Here is an 18,656-nt window from a genome sequence, read left to right as displayed (position 1 = left end):
CAACACACCTTTGATGGCATCTTGACTGTTTTTTTTTTTTCCTTCCTGTTTTATTTTTTAAAATGTTTCCAGTATATTGCAATCAAATATGTATATTGTAGTGTGATTCCAAAACAGTGCCTTATTTTTAAGCACTGGAAAGCATATCCTGTGTTCTCTTCCACTCATTAAATACATTATCGTTTCTGAACATTGTAATGGTGGCTGCATCAGCCGGCCAGAGTTGTGTCATTGTGTTAATTGCAACATAGTTGATTTGAGCATTGTGTGTATTTTATCCTTCAAATTACTCTATATAGTGTTTAAGGGCAGTAAAAAGAACTCTCTGCGTCTGACTAAAAGGCCCTGCTGGTAAGCTCTGAAGCAGTCCAGGTAGATGAATGAGGAACATTTGTTGGAGGACATGTAGATAGGAAATTACATTTTTAAATATCATCATGGGTAGCAAATTTTTTATTTGTTCCCCTTTCTTTATAAAGATATGTAAATTATTCATTTCTGTTACTACAGGAGATCAGTCGGCCAAACTCCCCATCAGAAGGAGAAGGAGATGGTGAAGGAGAGGGTGAAGGCGAGAGCTCAGACAGTCGTAGTGTTAATGATGAGGGCAGCAGTGATCCTAAGGACATTGACCAAGATAATCGCAGCACGTCTCCCAGCATTCCGAGTCCCCAAGATAATGAGAGCGACTCTGACTCCTCAGCTCAGCAACAGCTGTTACAGCCACAGAATGGAACTTCAGCAATGATTCCTCCCGCTGTGTCTCCAGGACCTCTTCCAGCAGTTGTCCCTCCACCTCACAGTATTGCCCCTGCTCAAATATCACCATCTCCATCACTACCTCCTTCCCAACCTCCCCAGCCTCCATCACTTTCTCTCGTTCAAGCACCCATTTTGCTCCCTCAAAGACTTCCCTCTCCACACCCAGCAATACAACCCCTTCCTGGGTCTCAAGGAGAGCCACAGCCTCCTATACCTGCACAAATACATCCACAATCTCCCCATCATGGGCCAGTAGCCTCTTTACCACACAACATACAGCCACATCCTATTTTACAGTATCCAGGTTCCTCTCCACCTCAGTCCTGCCCTGCTCAGGTCTCTCCAGTGCCACAAACTTCATCTCATAATTTCCCTCACAATACTCAGGGACCACCAAATGCTCAGCCTGCTCTGCAAACACCACCTCAGCCTCCACGTGAGCAGCCTTTGCCCCCAGCACCTATTACCATGCCTCATATCAAGCCGCCTCCCACCACCCCTATTCCTCAGACTCCAACACCGTCTCATAAACATCCTCCTCATTTACAAGGTCCTTCTCCATTCTCTCTGAATTCCAACTTGCCACCACCTCCTGCTCTTAAGCCACTTAGTTCACTGCCTGCCCATCATCCGCCTTCTGCTCATCCTCCACCTCTGCAGCTTATGCCTCAGAGCCAGCAGCTTCAAGCTACAGCAGCACAACCACCAGTCCTGACTCAAAGCCAAAGCCTTCCCCAGACACCGGGACACCCTCAATCAGGACTTCATCCTATACCTCCTCAGCCTTCCTTCTCACAGCACTCTTTTATATCTGGAGGCCCACCATCTATTACTCCGCCAACCTGTGCTCCTGCTCCTACCCCATGTTCCTTGTCATCTGCATCACCAAGTCTTCAGCCTCCTCCACCTGTTGCAACCTCTGCAGCAGCTTCTGGTGTCTGCATTCCTGTGGTATCTCAGCCACCCAATCCACAACCTCTGCTGCCAATACATATCAAAGAAGAGGTACCTGATGAAATTGATGAGCCTGAAAGTCCTCCTCTTCCTCCACGAAGTCCATCTCCTGAGCCCACTGTGGTGGATTCACCTAGTCATGCCAGCCAGTCTGCAAGGTATCATAGAAAGTTTGGTTGTTTAGAACACGAGCTATCAAAGTGTTCTGTTGACATCCCAGAAAGTTTACTAGTTTTAATTCAGCATCTTTTTGATCTGGAATGTTTTTATAAAGATCTGCTCCCCCACCTTCCCCTTTAAATGTAATATATTCTATGATCCTTTAATAGAGTACTAAGGGCCATATCCGATTAACCACGGTAAACTACCGCGGCTAATTAGCTCGCTCAGGGCTATCCAATTAGCCCCGTAGACGGCCTGACGATGGCACTTATCAGGGTTTTTTTTCGGGACCTGATGTGTCCCGAAAAATAATTCACGATAAGTGCTGCTTTTTCGCCCAAAAAAAGGCGAGAACACATAGGGCGGCGAGCTTATCGCGGCGCTCTTGTATTAGCGGGCGAACTATCCTATTCACCCGAATTAATAGGATAGGGAGAAGAAAAATATTGGCAAAAATCGGGGATTATCGGTGAAAAATCCCAGGTTTTCGCCGATCGCGGGGATCAATTAGCGCCCAAACAGTGTTCGGGGCTAATTGGATATGGCCCTAAGTCATAATTGTATTTTAAAATTAACAATGGTGTCTTTTATATAGGTTCTACAAACATCTGGACCGTGGCTACAACTCGTGTGCTAGGACTGACCTCTACTTCATCCCTCTGGGAGGCTCTAAACTGGCAAAAAAGAGGGAAGAAGCTGCTGAGAAAGTAAAGAGGGAAGCAGAGCAGAAAGTCAGGGAAGAGCGAGAACGGGAAAAAGAGAGAGAAAAAGAAAAGGAGAGGGAGCGAGAGCGTGAGAGGGAAGCAGAAAGAGCGGCGGTACGTGACTTAACTTTGTAGCCCACTAACCTATACTTGTAACAGTACAAATAATGTTTTGAGAGTTTATCCTTTGTGACTTTTCACCTTTCCGTATTACAGAAGGCTTGCAGTTCCCACGAAGGACGGCTTGGAGACTCCCATATGGGTGGACCAGCGCAGATGCGGCCTTCCTTTGAACCACCGACAACCATAGCTGCTGTCCCACCTTACATTGGGCCAGATACACCTGCTCTACGTACCCTGAGTGAATATGCTCGACCACATGTCATGTCTCCCACCAATCGCAATCATCCATTCTTTGTCCCTCTTAACCCCAATGACCCTCTTCTGGCTTACCACATGCCAGGCTTGTACAATATGGACCCTAATATGCGTGAACGGGAATTACGTGAGAGGGAACTCAGAGAACGTGAACTCCGGGAGAGGGAGCTGCGGGAGAGAATGAAGCCTGGCTTTGAGATGAAGCCACCTGAGTTGGATCAACTCCACCCCGCTGCTAACCCCATGGAACATTTTGCTAGACACGGTGCACTCACCATGGCCCAAACGGCAGGCCCACATCCTTTTGCTGCTTTCCATCCTGGTTTAAACCCACTTGAGAGAGAGAGACTGGCTCTGGCAGGACCACAACTACGGCCAGAAATGAGTTACCCAGAGAGACTGGCAGCCGAGCGGATACACGCAGAGCGCATGGCATCACTAGCTAATGACCCTTTAGCCCGGCTGCAGATGTTCAACGTCACGCCTCATCACCACCAACACTCGCACATACATTCACACCTCCATCTTCATCAGCAGGACCCATTACATCAGGGTAAGTGTTGGAAGGTGGTGGGTGCGGGGTGCAATAGACCAGATAATTTCAAAGTAAGCAAAAGCCCTGTCCAAATGCAATATTGCAAGTTGTACTTTTGTTTTAATCTGTAGGAGTTCATTACCTGTGTTTCCCATTGCAAGGAAATGAGTCTCAACCAAGTACAGGCTGAGCTTTCAATCAGGCCTGGCTTTCCTTGTCTGACCTGTCAGTAATTATTTAAAGTGTGCTGCAATCCTAACAGAGGAGACATTGGCTCAACTGAGAGGACTTGCTGTCTCCTTCACTTTATTTCCGCCCTTAAATAAGGGATAAGCGTTACACAATGACCTATTACCGGTAAAAAGAAGCTAAACATGGTTTTCTGTTTTCACCCATTCACTTATAAAGGAATGTCGCATTGAAACTCTGCTTCCAGAAAACATCAGTTATACAGCTATACAGCCCAAGTGCATCATCTTATGAAGTCTGACAAGACCTCGGTTATTGATCTTAAGAGAGCTTGGCAGCAGGATGTACATGTACAATAAAGCTTGGCTTGTACCAACCTGTTCCCAGTGGCTTACAGATGTGCCCTCATACATTATTGTTGCAGTTACTCCAAGCAGCCCTTCTCGGCGCATCAGGTCTCGTGTGACTGCTTGCTCAGAGCATCTTTTTTGGCCGATTTATGCTTCTTGGGGCCGTATTCAATTAGTGGCGAAAACGGCATGTTTTTTTAACCATTGGAGAAAACTGCGAAATTTTAGCTTAAAAAAAAACACAGGTGAAAACGGCAAACAGGCGAAAATGGAGAAGAAAAACTGAAGAAAAGTTTTCTCTATCCAAGGACCAGGAGAAAAGAAATGCAAAATCACTATTTTTGGCTAAAAATGTGGGGATTTCTTTCAGAATCCTTTGTGATGGATTACAGAATCCTTAATGATTACTGAATTTTTTTTTTGTAAATTGCGTACAAAAACTGTTGAAAATTGTTTTCATTTATTGGGTAGTATTTTTGGGGGGGCGGTATGGATGCGGCAAGTGTCTTAAACATCGCACGCGGTCACAGCAGGCAGTTTTTAAAATTGTGTTTTTACGGCACGAAAATATACTTGCACCCATTTTAACATACCCCCCAATATACGTGGAACAGTAATTTCCTTGAAAAAAAATAGCTTTCTATCATTTTAAATGTTTGTCTTTTTCCGCCCAAAATTTGCGCTGTCTTCTTTTGCGAAAGTACGCAACAACAACAAAAAATCGGTAATTTATCATTAGGGGGGTGTCCAAAAGGTTCTGAAAGAAATCCCCTCATTTTTAGCCAAAAATAGGGATTTTTAATTTTTTTCTCCTGGTCTCGGATGGAGAAAACTTCTCCAGTTTTTTTTTGCCAGTTTGCCGTTTTCACCTGTTTTTTGGCGAAAATTTATCTTTATTTTTTGTTTAAAAGTCCGTTTTCGCCAATGGCAAAAAAAAGGCAGTTTTCACCGCTAATTGAATAATGTGCGATGCGACTAGGATGCACTTATTAATTTATTATGCGACACTTGTATATCTGTGTGTGACTGAGTATGACTCTGTATATAAACTGCTACGATGCAGCTTCCACAGCTATTTTCCACGCCGAGTTCCGTGCTTCATATACAGACTTAATCACATACAGATATACAAGTACCGCATAGCAAATTAGTCGCGGCAGTCTCCTAGTGTGTCTTAGTCACATTGCATTTCGACTAAAATGCATTTTCGTGTGAAAAAGGCGCTCAGCGTAAGCCAAGTTGCACGGTACCTGGCAGCTCACTTGTTCCAGGCGTCTCGTAAAACATAGTGTATTGAGGCTAAATGTATGAGGACACATTTGTATTTGTGAGAGAAGTATTTCTCCTTAGAGTAAAATAAAGTATATTGCTGTTATTTCTGTAAGCAGTTTTCTTTTGTTTTCTACTACTTAAATGTTATCTTCAAACCGAGCGTGGAGAGCAACTATATGCTATTCAGAGAATCCAGCTTAATTCATGCACCAAATCTGTTAAGCCAGCTATTCCTTCTGTACTGTGACGCCGCTTTTAGTGTGTCCAACAAAATTTGTTCAGATTATCCCACAACAAGTGCATTAATTATGAGCTAACTTGTCCTTCAGGACTGGAAATTGCTTCCTATAAACACACGTTTGAGACTCCACAGAAGCCCAGACCTGTTCTCAGGAACTATTTAACAAAAATGGTTTTCATTTGGTCTTAAATTCCTTTTATATTGATAAACATGCTGATTTTCTGCCAATGCTAGGGGACTTATGTATAGCATCAGATTGTACAATATGGTTTAGGAATTATTTTGTGACAGATTAGAGAATGTGTGAGATCTATGGGAAACCATTTGTCTGTAGATTACATAGTAATATTGAGTGCAATTTGTTTTGTTCTTAGTGTTTGTGTGTGGGCTTCCCCTAGCTTACATTAATCAAGCATCAAAGGATGAGATGGTTAAAGTAGTTATTACTTTCTATCTACAGAACATCTGTTATTTTGTTGCTCTTTGGCACTATGGCTTCAAAATGATCTACCATTTATTTAATAATTGTAATGATTCATATGGCCTGGCCAGCAACTTAATAAATGGCAGGGAATTTACATTGTCCCAGAGCATGCAGTGATGCCCATCAAATACTGATAAGACGGCCGTTCCAACATCAGGATACAAGTTACATTTTTTCTTTAGTACCCACTGACGTTTATTACATGCATTAGAAACTTCTTAGTATTCCATCTGTGGTATTTTTCCTCTTTTTGTTTTTTGCGTTTCTGCTTTATCACTAGTAACAAATGTGTGTTAAACACATTTTACGTTTGACATGTGTTTTTACTATCTTAAAATAAAACGCTTGCACAGCACTAGTGTGTATATGACTGGATGCATTTGCCCTTGTCCCCTACATCAGCTCTGCTTTGGTGGATAGATTACCTCGGTAAACTTAAACTGTTTTTTAGATTTATGCAAACTTTTATCCAGCAAATTCAGAAAATGTTGAAAGTAGTTCAGCTTTCTGTATGAGCTCCTCCCCTCCCTACTTAAAGCAAAAAGACTGACAGATCAAACCTGGGGTGGTTCAGTTCCTTCCTGGCCAAATCAGCCTGTTATTTTGGTAGGGTGTAAATCCATGTGTGATACATCTATGTGATGGAGGCATTTCACGATATTATGTGTTTTCAATAGAATGCTGCTGTAACTCTAAGTCTTGGCCGGGCATGGCTGAAAACGGGACATGTGTTCCAGTCCACTTTCCTGGTAAATAAATGCAACCTTTTTAATAAGGGAGAGGAGAAGGACTTGGGAGACCGGGATTACCTTCTAAATGGCCATGCGAGCCCAAGATTTCATAGATAAAAGTGTGTAGTGGAAAACCTTCATAAATAGCTCTGTTGCTTCCATATATTTAGATATGTCGGATTTTGGTGTGAGCTTTTTAAGATCAGCAATAGTGGCTCCGGTAACTCCAATGTTGGGGCAGGCAAAAAAATGTATGCAGATAATGATTGTATATTCAAAGACAAGACCACTTCATTTATGTAATCTCCATCTGATTACTGGTGTATTCAAGAGTCTGATATCTTGGTCTGATTACAAAACTGAATCCAAACTTTTGGATGTTCACTAAGCATTGAATGTGCTGCAGTCACAGGGACACTCGACCATCAAAAAGTTTCCATAATGCAGTTGAAGAGAGAAAAGCAGAGGAGCTACATGGTTTATTACCATTTTAGATTATGGTGAAGAAATTTGCCATTATCCTTAGTATAGCATGTATATGCAGTACATGTATATGCACCAATCAGCCATAACACTAATACCACCTGCTTAATATTGTGTAGGTCCCCTCGTGCCCCCAATGAGTCTGACGATTGAGGCATTGACTCCACAAAACCTCAGAAGGTGTCTGGTATCTGGCACCAAGACATTTGCAGCAGGTCCTTTAAGTCCTGCAAGTTGCAAGATGGAGCCTCCATGGCTTGGACTTGATTTTCCAGCAATTCCTACAGATGCTCAATTGGTTTGAGATCTGGGGAATTTAGAGGCCAAGTCAACACCTTGAACTCGGTTATGTTCCTCAGACCATTCCTGAACAATTTTTGTAGTGTGGCATTATCCTGCTGAAAGAGGCCACTTCCATCAGGAAATACCATTGGCATGAAGGGGTGTACTTGGTCTGCGGTAATGTTTAGATAGGTAGTACTTGTCAAAGTGATATACACATGAATGCCAAGACCCAAGGTTTCCCAGCAGAATATTGCCCAGAGCATCACACTGCCTCCGCCGCCTTGTCTTCTTCCCATAGTGCATCCTGGTGCCATCTCATCCCCAGATAAATGATGCACACGCACCTGCCGTCTCCATGATGTAAAAGAAAATGTGATTCATCAAACCAGGCCACCCTTCTTCCATTGCTCCATGATCCAATTCTGGCACTCGTGTCGATGATGGGCACTTTTTGCGGTGGAAAGGGATCAGCATGGTCAATGGTCTGCGGCTGTGCAGCTTCACATGCAGCAAGCTGTGATGCACTCTGTGTTTTGACACCTTTCTATTATAGCCAGCACTAACTTTTTCAGCAATTTGTGTTAGAGTAGCTCTTTTGTGGGATAGGACCAGATGGTTAGCCTTCACTCCCCACACGCATCAATGAGCCTTGGGCGCCCATGACCCTGTTTTATTCACCAGTTGTCCTTCCTTTGACCATTTTGGTAGGTTTTAACCACTGCATACCGAGAGCACCCCACAAGATCTGCCGTTTAGGAGATGATCTGATTCAGTCATCTAGACATCACAATATGGCCCTTGTTAAAGTTGCTCAGTTCCTTACATTTGCCCATTTTTCCTGCTTCCAACACATCATCTTCAAGAACTGTTCACTTGCTGCCTAGTATATCCCACCCTTTGAAGGAGCTATTGCAACAAGATAATGTTATTCACTTCACCTATCGGTGGGTCACCTGTCGCTTCACCGGTCATCTTTCAGTGGTCTTAATGTTATGACTGATTAGTACAGATTATATTGCAGGATGTTATTTGCTGCATATACATACACCAGTGTCTGGAATGTGCACTATTAAATTAATATAACTGAACTCTGCAGAATGTTGTATTCTGTATGTTCTGCTCCTTTAGTATACAATTGAACTGCTAATGATCAACTATGAAAACCCTGTTACCCACTCACCATAAATCTGTGCTGCCCAACCTGACACATGAGTGACACCATAGCAAAGGAATACCTAGAATCAATAAGTATATAGATACGGTGATAAAATAGCATAGTTCAGAGACATTTTACACTAGCTGTTACAACTTTCCTTTTAAAGGAGTTCTCCGCCTTAGGATGGCTAAAGTTGTATTGTACTGTTCATCCTGCTACTTCAGAGTGTGTTGCTTTTACTTTGTAGTTTTATTTACTGCATTTTGCCAGTACTTATAGCCTCAGGACAAGTTTATTTTGAATTAAGTTAGGAAGTAAAATTAATACATTTAGGGGCCAATTCAATAAGCTGCTATTCATTTAAGTGTGGCTACCCTGCGCGGTAAGCCCCAGTGGGTGCACTTTTCAGAAATATTTCCTTGCAGCCTCAAGTGCTGAGAGGAAAAATCCATGTGCACCATCTGTATCCCATACGTTCTGGGCACTTCATGCGGAATCTATGGGTTAATGTGCGTTAGCCGCACGTTGACCGCACAGGGAAATTACCTGATAGTTGAATAGCTCCAAGTATTAAACCCGGACCTTTAGCCTTGCGGTAAACACCATGGCCACTTGAATCTGCCCCTTAGGTGGAAACCCCATTTAAAGGGCCAGTAATTTACAGCTGTGGTATACAGTATTTACATATTCTAGAACAGCATGTTAATGGAGTAGAGTAACTATTATATAGTCTCATTATAAATATTTGCTTACTGAAGCCACGATACTAATGGCCATCCCTGGTTTGGAGTTACTGGACCCTTGTGGTTAGAGTTGTTGGATCTGCCCTGGCTAATTAGCGATAATGCTTCATTAGTGCAAATTTGCTTGCATTGCTTGGGCTTCATGTGGGGGAACTATACAATGTCATGTAACAAAGGCTAGACTTATTTTATAGCTTGGTGCAAATAGCCTAATGTGGTGCGACCAGCCAGAACTTAGACATTAGTATAACTCACTAGTCTGTGTGAGGTAATAACCTACTTGTTGCTATCGGCCATTAACACTGGTGTTTTTGAGATTTTTAAAGATTTGCTTTACTTTTTATTTAATTATTTAGTGTATTGTAAATGGAAGAGATGTCATGATATACTGGCTGAATAAATGGTAGAGATGTCATGATATACTGGCTGAATAAATGGTAGAGATGTCATGATATACTGGCTGAATAAATGGTAGAGATGTCATGATATACTGGCTGAATAAATAGTAGAGATGTCATGATATACTGGCTGAATAAATGGTAGAGATGTCATGATATACTGGCTGAATAAATGGTAGAGATGTCATGATATACTGGCTGAATAAATGGTAGAGATGTCATGATATACTGGCTGAATAAATGGTAGAGATGTCATGATATACTGGCTGAATAAATGGTAGCGATGTCTTGATATACTGACTGAATAAATGGTAGAGATGTCATGATATACTGACTGAATAAATGGTAGCGATGTCATGATATAATGACTGAATAGGCCAAATCTGTTCCTGTCTTCCTGAAATTATGATTGGTTAGGATACATCCTTGCTGGCCCGCTGTTTGAATGTTATATTATGATGTAAGGTTGTATCTAAGCTTCACAAGTTTATTGAAGATAACAATTTTGTCTGAGTATATTGTGTGTGAAAATGCTTAATTTTTATATTTGGATTATTTTTTGTTTTACTTTTCTATATGCTGCAAACCGTATGTAGGGCCTGATTCAGAGATGGACGGATTTACACAGAAAGAGGTGTCAGACACCACCTTGCTGCATTTGCGATCCCAGCACTGCGATCGATGCGACTGATGCCTCCCGCAGCCTGGCTGGTGTCTGGCCACGCAAGAGGCCAGGAATCTGCGTCCACTGATGCAGGCCCTGGCCTCGTCGCTCCCAGAAAACGGAGGCGACACACCTGTTTCTGGGAATGGCGCCCTGGCACCCCCTGCTCCGCCCCCAAACACAGCAGCATGTCAGCGATGCCACTGGTCTGAAGCCCGACAAGGGACATAAGATAGGTGTCGAAATACAGATGCGTATCTTAATCCCTATGCCGGAATCCAGAAGGACGCCAGCCCAAACGAGGTAAGTCCGGGGCGACCCTACTGTTAGCCGCGAGGGGTGGAGGGTTAGGTTTAGGAAGTGTAGCGGGGTTAGGTTCTGGGGCAGGGGGTAGGGTTAGGCACTAAGGGGGGAGACTTAGGTTTAGGAACTAACGGGGAGGGTTAGGGTACAAAAGGGAGGGTGAGGGGGTAAGTATACCAGCCATCGGGATGCCGCTGTCTGTACTTTGACAGGAGGCATCCCGACAGCCGGCATTACATACCCATCCCTTCCTGAGGACTGCATCACTATATGAGGGAATTCATTTGAAAGCTATACGCTTTGATATGTGCTCATCTGCTCACTTATCAGTTATGATACCCCCTAAATTGCAAGTTTCCAGCACACCTCTATGTGGTACGAGGCAAAACTTATGTGGATGGGATGCAATGTGGTGTTACAGAACGGAACATCACATCATGACCCTCACGTTGAATTTAATCACCCCCTTAAAGTAAAAAACTAGCCTCAAAACAGTTTTAATAAAATGTTTTATATTTTTTTCTAAAGTGTAACATCGAGTTCTATCCAATTAACTCGCCCCAACACGAGGGGGGCAAATTGCCGTTGCTGCGGCATGTAAACACCTGCATTGGGACTCGCTCCACTTGCGTCCCTATCTCGCCCCTACGGGGCTGCAAACTACAATCCATAAATCTGGCAGTAATGTAAGTGCGGCATATAGCCGCAGTCGGGGGGGGGGATGAGAACACCTTGGATTGAGCTTTAGAAGTGTAGGACATTCATTTAATTCTAACCTCTAAATTGCTACATCCTACCCTAAAAGGACCCTGGTCTGTATAAAATTAATCTGCAGGCAAATATACAGATTTTACATGTTTCTTTAGGTTTCTATCTCTAGCTGGCTGCCATCTTTAGGTACAGTGACACTAGCACTAGTGACTGACATAAGTGTCTGCACTTTATGGTCCCTAAACTAGTGGCAGGTGCAGAAAGCAACCGCAGGGCCTCAGCTTTCTCCTGATGTGTCCTTCAGTTTCCAGCAGTAGCCTTGTACTTTCAGGTGTAATGTCAAAGAACATAGAAGTAATCCAGACACTGACATAACTTTGTCTCTGTTACCTCCTGTGTGCTGTTCTCCTGAAACCCTTACCTCTATTGCTTGGACTGCTCCATGATGTTTCTAACTTGCATGCATGTTAGGAGAAGTCTGTTTCTGGTAATAACATAATACAGAGTAATTTATTTCTCTGTTTTATGCTGCTTTTGTTTGTTTCTGGTCTCAACGTGTTGCTGATGAAGCCAGAATGAGTATTATAATGGCTGGTGTGAGAAAAGCTGTAAAGATGCCGCTGTCACACTGCGGTTTAGACCAAAGCCCTGTAAAGCTGCCTGTGTGTAGCCATGGGTGCCTGCAGTGTGCTCATGGGTGCCTGCAGTGTGCTCATGGGTGCCTGCAGTGTGCTCAGACACTGATTCTGGCACTGGTACCAATGGGAGAGAATTCCATGCAGGCGTTCACCTTAGGGCTGGAAGGTGAATCAGGATAAGCGCATCTCTGTGTTTAGACCCTTCTGACTTTACAGGATAATTATTTTGATCTGTGACCTCGGAAATACTAACAGAACACAATGCATGAAAGTTAGTTATTTTCCCTGAGCCCTCATAGTTATACTGTATATGCTCATTCTGCTGCCCATCACCAGTTTATCCTTTCTCTCGCTTTCTGTGTAAATGGGCATCTGCGTATTTCTGCCTACGCAGTTATAAGCTGTATTCTCATTCCTTGGGTTATTCAGTCTGTGCCTGCTTGTGATGGTTAGTGTGCTTGTATATGTCTCTAGGCGTTCCCCGCTGTCTGCTATTATAGAGTCATTCTAATTTTAGACTCGCTGTGCAAAGCTTTGAAGTGAACCATTCCATAACTTTTTTTTTTACATTTAGAACTCAATAAGGGAAATATTCTAGTTCCATACTTTCCTTAAAGGTAAACTTGAACATTTTTCTTTTCGTATTGGGAGAGTGAAATATCCCTATGTTTTATCCACTGTAAGATTGATGTAGCAGGAAAGACTTATTCAAGGCTTTGGTTGATATTTATCCCCATAGGTACTGTAATTTCTCCTCTTTATTAGTGTTATGACGCTACCTACACCTCAGAGAGCTGATATGTGCTTCCGTTTCCTGCTCCCTATTGTTTGGCAGCTCTGTGTTCATGAAGCCACTCACAGGGGCGATTCAATTCTTTTATCGGGCACCTTAACTAATGGGCGCCCAACAGAGCAATTTAATTGTTGCTTTGTTCCGGGCGCACATAGCCGCGGGTCGGCACATTTCTGCTCGTAGCCTCCTGAGGTGGCGACCAGAAATGTGTGGGAAGTCAACACTTTGGGTTTGGGCGCCCAAAGCCGCACGTACTTTAGACGGGTGCTGTTGGCAGCAACATGCTGCATTGACGCCCAAATGGAGTAACAATTGAATTGCTCCGTCGGATGCCCCTTAGTTAAGGGACCCCATAAAAGAGTTGAATCGCCCCCACCATGTCTAATTGAAGTCCTGATGAGAGGGGGCAGAGGTAATTTCTTTAGATTCAATTTAGGTTGAAAAGTTCTCAAAATGCTCTGCAGGATCCGTGTTCTCCCCAGAAAATTCTGCCAGCCGGATGAGGGGTCTAATACTTTGCAATAATGAAAAAATGTTGATATTATTTTGAAAGACTTACAGATATTGTTCACTTGCCGGCTGGTCACAATGTAATTGTGTCCAGCAATGAACGCGGAGAGACAGTGCTGCACACACTGTCTGCCCTCTCTGTAATGTTCCCACCATCCAACCTGCGCTGCCCCTGTAGTGTAACCACCTTGGCGACTCTGGTTCTGGCCGTCTTGACCCCAGGAGCAGGATAGTGCCGGGCGGCATGTAATAATATCCAGCAAAGCACCCATGAAACTGATCTTGAGAAGAACACTGAGAAAAAAGTGTAAATTTTAAGTGTAAATGTAGTGACTCCAATTACCAGGGAGACTCTCTGTATATACTGTGCTGTACAATGTTTTCCAATCCATCTTTTAGATTTAAGATTCTTTTTTTTATTTCAGAGTACATGGAATGTCTTTATAGACTGAATAGAAAAAGTTCCTCCTGTAAGTGTATGTTTTGCTGTTGTGATTATGGTTTGGAGAGTTGGGTTGTTAGCTGCAGTAGGTTATGAAGATAATGTGCAATGTTACAGTTCTGAAGTGCACAGTGTGAATGTGAGGTATAAAATAGGTAATGCAGCCAGGTAGGATACAAGGGCATTTGTTGCTCATTATCGGGCCAGAGCTTTTATACATAAGGTAAGTTTTTGACCGGCAAAAAGATTTCTGTGGGTAATGAAGCTCTATCCATCGTTGCTTGCATGTTCTTGGCTTAACAAATTAACTACTAATTGTTGGTTAGTGAGGGCAGATCCTTTCCTGAGCTCGCAAAACCCCAATCTCCCAGTCCCGATCTCTCTGGCGTATGATGTGTCGTGTTCCTGTTCTAGCATGGGGGAAACCATTTCAACTAAAATAACCAATTCGTTCTATTCCAGGTTCAGCAGGTCCTGTTCATCCACTGGTTGACCCACTGGCAGCTGGACCTCACTTAGCACGCTTCCCATACCCTCCAGGTGCCATCCCCAATTCCTTGTTGGCACAACCACCTCACGAACACGAAATGCTACGACATCCAGTTTTTGGTCAGTATTCACAAACTGTAACATGCAGCTCCTGGTAATTGTATTACATTAAATGCTAATTGGTATATTTGACATGCTGGGAGAAATAGGTCGGAGTGAAGGGTTGCATATAATTGTGAGGTGCTCCCTTTGCAGCACTGAGCACTGTCTCCTGGCTTATTCTCCATCACACCAATCAGAATGTAAAGCCAGGGGTGGTATGCAGCCCATTAAATGTGATACTAGGTGTTAGTCATCTTACGACGTATGCAAATTTCCATATCAAGGAAGACCCTGACACATGCGACGAATGTAGCCATGTAATGTATCTTGTTTCATGCTGTTGCTATCTGTTATCAGCTAAACTCTTAAATGCTCTTTGTTAAAGGCAAGCCTGACATTCATACACAATCTCATCCTACAAAAACAAACCCCTACTTTTAAGTATTAGATAACAATTTGAGAAACATCACTATATTTATTACATTTCATATATCTATATATCGGGCACCAGATATCTAATTCCTGCTGGAACATATCGTATACACACACGTTATGGCTTTCCAGTCCGGTCTGTTTCCTCGTAAAATGCTGTCCTCATAGCTTTGCTCTAGGGTTACAATTAGTCATTGCTAAGCATCGTCTCTAGTAGGGCCAATACGAATAATATTACTTCCAGCGCTTTGGCAGCTCACTACTGTGAATGAGAAAAAGTAGTTATCATAGGTATTAATGTCCCTTCAGAGGCCGTGCGGTAGTGTATAATGTGCCAGGACCAGCACAAGTTGGTAGTGTTTTTCCTTTTTCTTAAAACTTATCTGCCACATTAAAACAGAATCCATTTCAATTATACAGTAAAATGACCAAAGGTCTGTAAGTCAAATTAAAATTGCTGTGACCATGTAGCCCCCCCTATGATCCTAACTTCTGATGTTTCTTCCAGGTGCCCATTATCCCCGGGATTTGCCGGCAGGTCTCCCTCCACAAATGTCTGCTGCTCACCAGCTACAGGCTATGCATGCACAGTCTGCTGAGTTGCAGAGGTTGGCAATGGAACAGCAGTGGTTACACGCTCACCCCCACATGCACGGTGGCCACTTACCCAGCCAGGAAGATTACTACAGGTAAGATTCCCCTTTAGACCATCGCGCTTCTCAACTCCCTTATTTACCCTGCAGTTTTTTAAGAACTTTGTTTGATATCACTATCTTACATAGCTGTAATGTAAAGATTATGGATGGTAAGAGTTCAGTTTACAGATTTCAGTTAAGTTTCACACTTTTTTTTTTTTTTTTTTTTTTTTTTTTTCCAGTCGTCTGAAGAAAGAAGGGGACAAGCAGTTGTAACACAGATGACTCAGGACCCCTCCCTCCCTTCCTGCTCTCTTAGGAGAGTCAGGCTCCTCACAACGGGTCCCTAGAGGCTGCCAGATTCCTCCTGTATTTAAGACTTGTCATATACTTTCATCTGTAAAGAAGACTCCTCAACGCCAGACTGGCAGTCCCTTGCATGAAGCATTCTTCCCCCAGCCTTGGGAGGGAGCAGGTTCAGGGAGAGAGGTGGGGACAACATTGCACATTTGACAACAGTTTGAACACCTCATGCTCTGGAGATGCTACCCCCCATACAATACACAGTGTGTAACTGAAGCCAGATGCTTGGTACACAAAAAAAAGTGACCTAATCCGCCAGCACTCTCGGGCCTCCTGTGCTGTGACACAGATTAATTCTTTATTTTATTACATCAGCAGGAGACCTGAGTCCTTGTACAAAGTTGCCCCAGTTTGTCCACATGCTGTAAATACATTACAAGTAAGGACTAGGGGGAAGGTTTCTGCAAACATCCTTTCTGTTCCTGTCCCAGCATCGCAGTTACTACCTGTGAATTTCCTTTAACCTCTTCATTGCCACTGGACCTGTGACATTAAACCTATGGCAGCAAAGTGGTTAAGAACTTGAGAAGAGAATATAACCACAGAAATACTCAGTTTTACCAAGGATGCATTGGTAAAGCCAAAATCACAAACCCATGTTTCATTTCTTTAGCAGCCATCTCCTGCTGGTTTCCCTGCTTTCACCGCGGCATCAGTGTCTGAACCTGAATAGTCCACATTCATAATTGTTTGTTGTAAAGGAAGAATCTAGTTTTTCTCTGCTGCAGTTACTTAGCCACTCCAGAATGTGGGTGATATCTGAAGAGAGGAGATTCCTGGTTGTGTTTTTTGTTTGTTTGTTTCATGTTTTTACTTTGTCCTAATTTGCGTGTCTCACTTGTAGATAGGGGCTACAGCGTTTTAAGTTGTAGAGGCAAAACGCACACAGGCTTGTGCGTATCTTCACTTTATAGCATTAAAGTTTCTGCAGGGTTAGAACTTTTATTATTTAATTTATAAGGAAAGCCTCCTATGTTTTAGTGTTTTGGGTCCTGCTATACTTAATGCCAAGGGTTTTATTTGTACAGATTCTATTTAACCTGGGCTGTTTGTTTTTTATGTTTTTTGTCGTCTTCTTTTTTTTTTTTTGTGTTTCATCATCTACTTGTATCCTCTGCTCCGCAAGCGGCAGGCCTTTAACACTATAAAAGTACTTTGGATGTGCAGATGAGACATGAAGAGGCAATCTTAGTAACTGCTTGCCCACCATGTGATATAGCAGAGGGTGGGCACTAGGCCGCCTAATTCATGCTACAACCCGATATGCTGCTCATGCAGACAGCTGTTTTAAAGAAGTTGTCCAGACGCTGAAGAAAAATTCTCTTCCACTAAGTATCCCAGCAAGCCCATTTCCCAAATCCTGGTTCCACTCCTGCCACATCGACTGTTAGTTCCTTGGCGGCCAGCATCTCAGGGCCTCACCAAATCACAAGGCATAAAGGTCAATGTCAAGCACCCCTTCACTTCATAAATGGTCTCTCCTCTCATTCCTTAGTGGTGACAGACATACAATAGAGGGACTTCTTTGCAATGCATACAAGGCAGTGCTGATACTGTTAGTAATCAGTAACAAAGTACTGTCGGCGATTCTGCAGGGCAGAGGAGTGCCACCTCGCTCCTTTACACCACCTATAATTTGTTTTTATTCTAGCAGCGTCTGGATAGCAAACGATGGGCATCTTTCGCATAGGTCATACGGCAGAGGCTTTACAGCTTCCATTCTTGCAATAGTATTGTACACTACAATGAAGAATATATCTGCAGATCTGAGTGTTGGCTATATTGGCTGTTCCCTTTATAAATGTATACATTTTTGCCTCTTACCTTCCAGTACCACAAGTGTCGGGGTGCTTAACTACTTTGCCCTTGCTGGCTGTTTTATGTACAGCCTGTTCGGCGTTGAGGAGACCTGCAGTAAGTTGTGCACTAGGCCTCCGAAGCACTGAAGGGCTAGAGCTTTTACTGCCACAGGGCCTGGGGACACACGGTCTCGCAATGCTGGCAGGAAAAGAGTTAAGAAGTTGACTGTTGTCTCTTTCGGTTATTTTTTGTTACTTTGTACCACTCCACTTTGTTTTGTTCTTTCCTATTTTTGTAACTTCGGACGTACTTCGTTCAATGTGTAATACTGTAAAGCTAATTGTTTCATGGCGCCATTTAGCAGAATGTACATCCAGACTGCTCCATTTCTATATATATATCTTGAAGATTTTAATGTATATAGGAGTAGTTTGCCATGGGGGTAGAAACCCAGAAATTCGTGACTTCTGTGTTTTCTCCATTTTGAGTATTTTGTAATTTTTTGGGAAATATTTGTGGACATAAACAATAAAGCAAGCTACACCACAGAAAGTGTTGTTTGGTTTTGCTGTGATCACACGACACCCATGCGGTCCTCTGACACACTCATCTGCAGGTGGGGTGTCAGAAATATTCTCTGTAAATGATATTGTGTAATATTGCTTTCTCTCTATTCCCGCTGTCAGCGTGTCTGATTGCCACCAACACACAGGAATGTTTAGATACCTCACGATATTGCGCCCTGGAAAAACATGACAAATTAGGCCACATCCTGAATTTTTCCAATTTATGCCCAATTCACCAATGACTTGTCCCTTTTCCGCACATTGGAAATCTTCAAATGTGATGCTAAAGTGTCTGCATAAATTTAATTTGGAATAAGTATAATAAGCACTCAGGTCATGCACTGTAGGTAAAGCAAGAATGTTTACCCAGTGTGCATGGTG

The 18,656-nt window shown here is 43.0% G+C and overlaps 1 protein-coding gene across 9 annotated transcripts in view; it reads left to right on the top strand.

Moving 5' to 3' along the window:
* The window catches only part of RERE (arginine-glutamic acid dipeptide repeats), a 355,792-nt gene extending 338,555 nt beyond the window's left edge, over positions 1 to 17,237 (top strand). For 6 of the 9 annotated variants that reach the window (XM_088468170.1, XM_088468174.1, XM_088468171.1 and 3 more), the window contains 7 exons: positions 511 to 1,874; positions 2,474 to 2,696; positions 2,799 to 3,513; positions 6,709 to 6,780; positions 14,351 to 14,497; positions 15,420 to 15,600; positions 15,789 to 17,237. In XM_088468170.1, the coding sequence (XP_088324296.1) occupies positions 511 to 1,874; positions 2,474 to 2,696; positions 2,799 to 3,513; positions 6,709 to 6,780; positions 14,351 to 14,497; positions 15,420 to 15,600; positions 15,789 to 15,822 (2,736 nt within the window). In that variant the 3' untranslated portion in view covers positions 15,823 to 17,237. Of the gene's footprint in view, positions 1 to 510; positions 1,875 to 2,473; positions 2,697 to 2,798; positions 3,514 to 6,708; positions 6,781 to 13,871; positions 13,917 to 14,350; positions 14,498 to 15,419; positions 15,601 to 15,788 lie in introns of all 9 variants that reach the window. The other 3 variants (XM_088468179.1, XM_088468175.1, XM_088468176.1) reach the window with 3 other exon arrangements.
* The last annotated feature ends 1,419 nt before the right edge of the window (positions 17,238 to 18,656 follow it).

This window comes from Taudactylus pleione, unplaced genomic scaffold, assembly GCF_031769625.1.
Source record: "Taudactylus pleione unplaced genomic scaffold, aTauple2 ptg000082l, whole genome shotgun sequence".
Lineage (NCBI taxonomy): Eukaryota > Metazoa > Chordata > Amphibia > Anura > Myobatrachidae > Taudactylus > Taudactylus pleione.
Note: the sequence above shows the minus strand (reverse complement) of the source record. Positions and strands in the feature narration are given on the sequence as shown.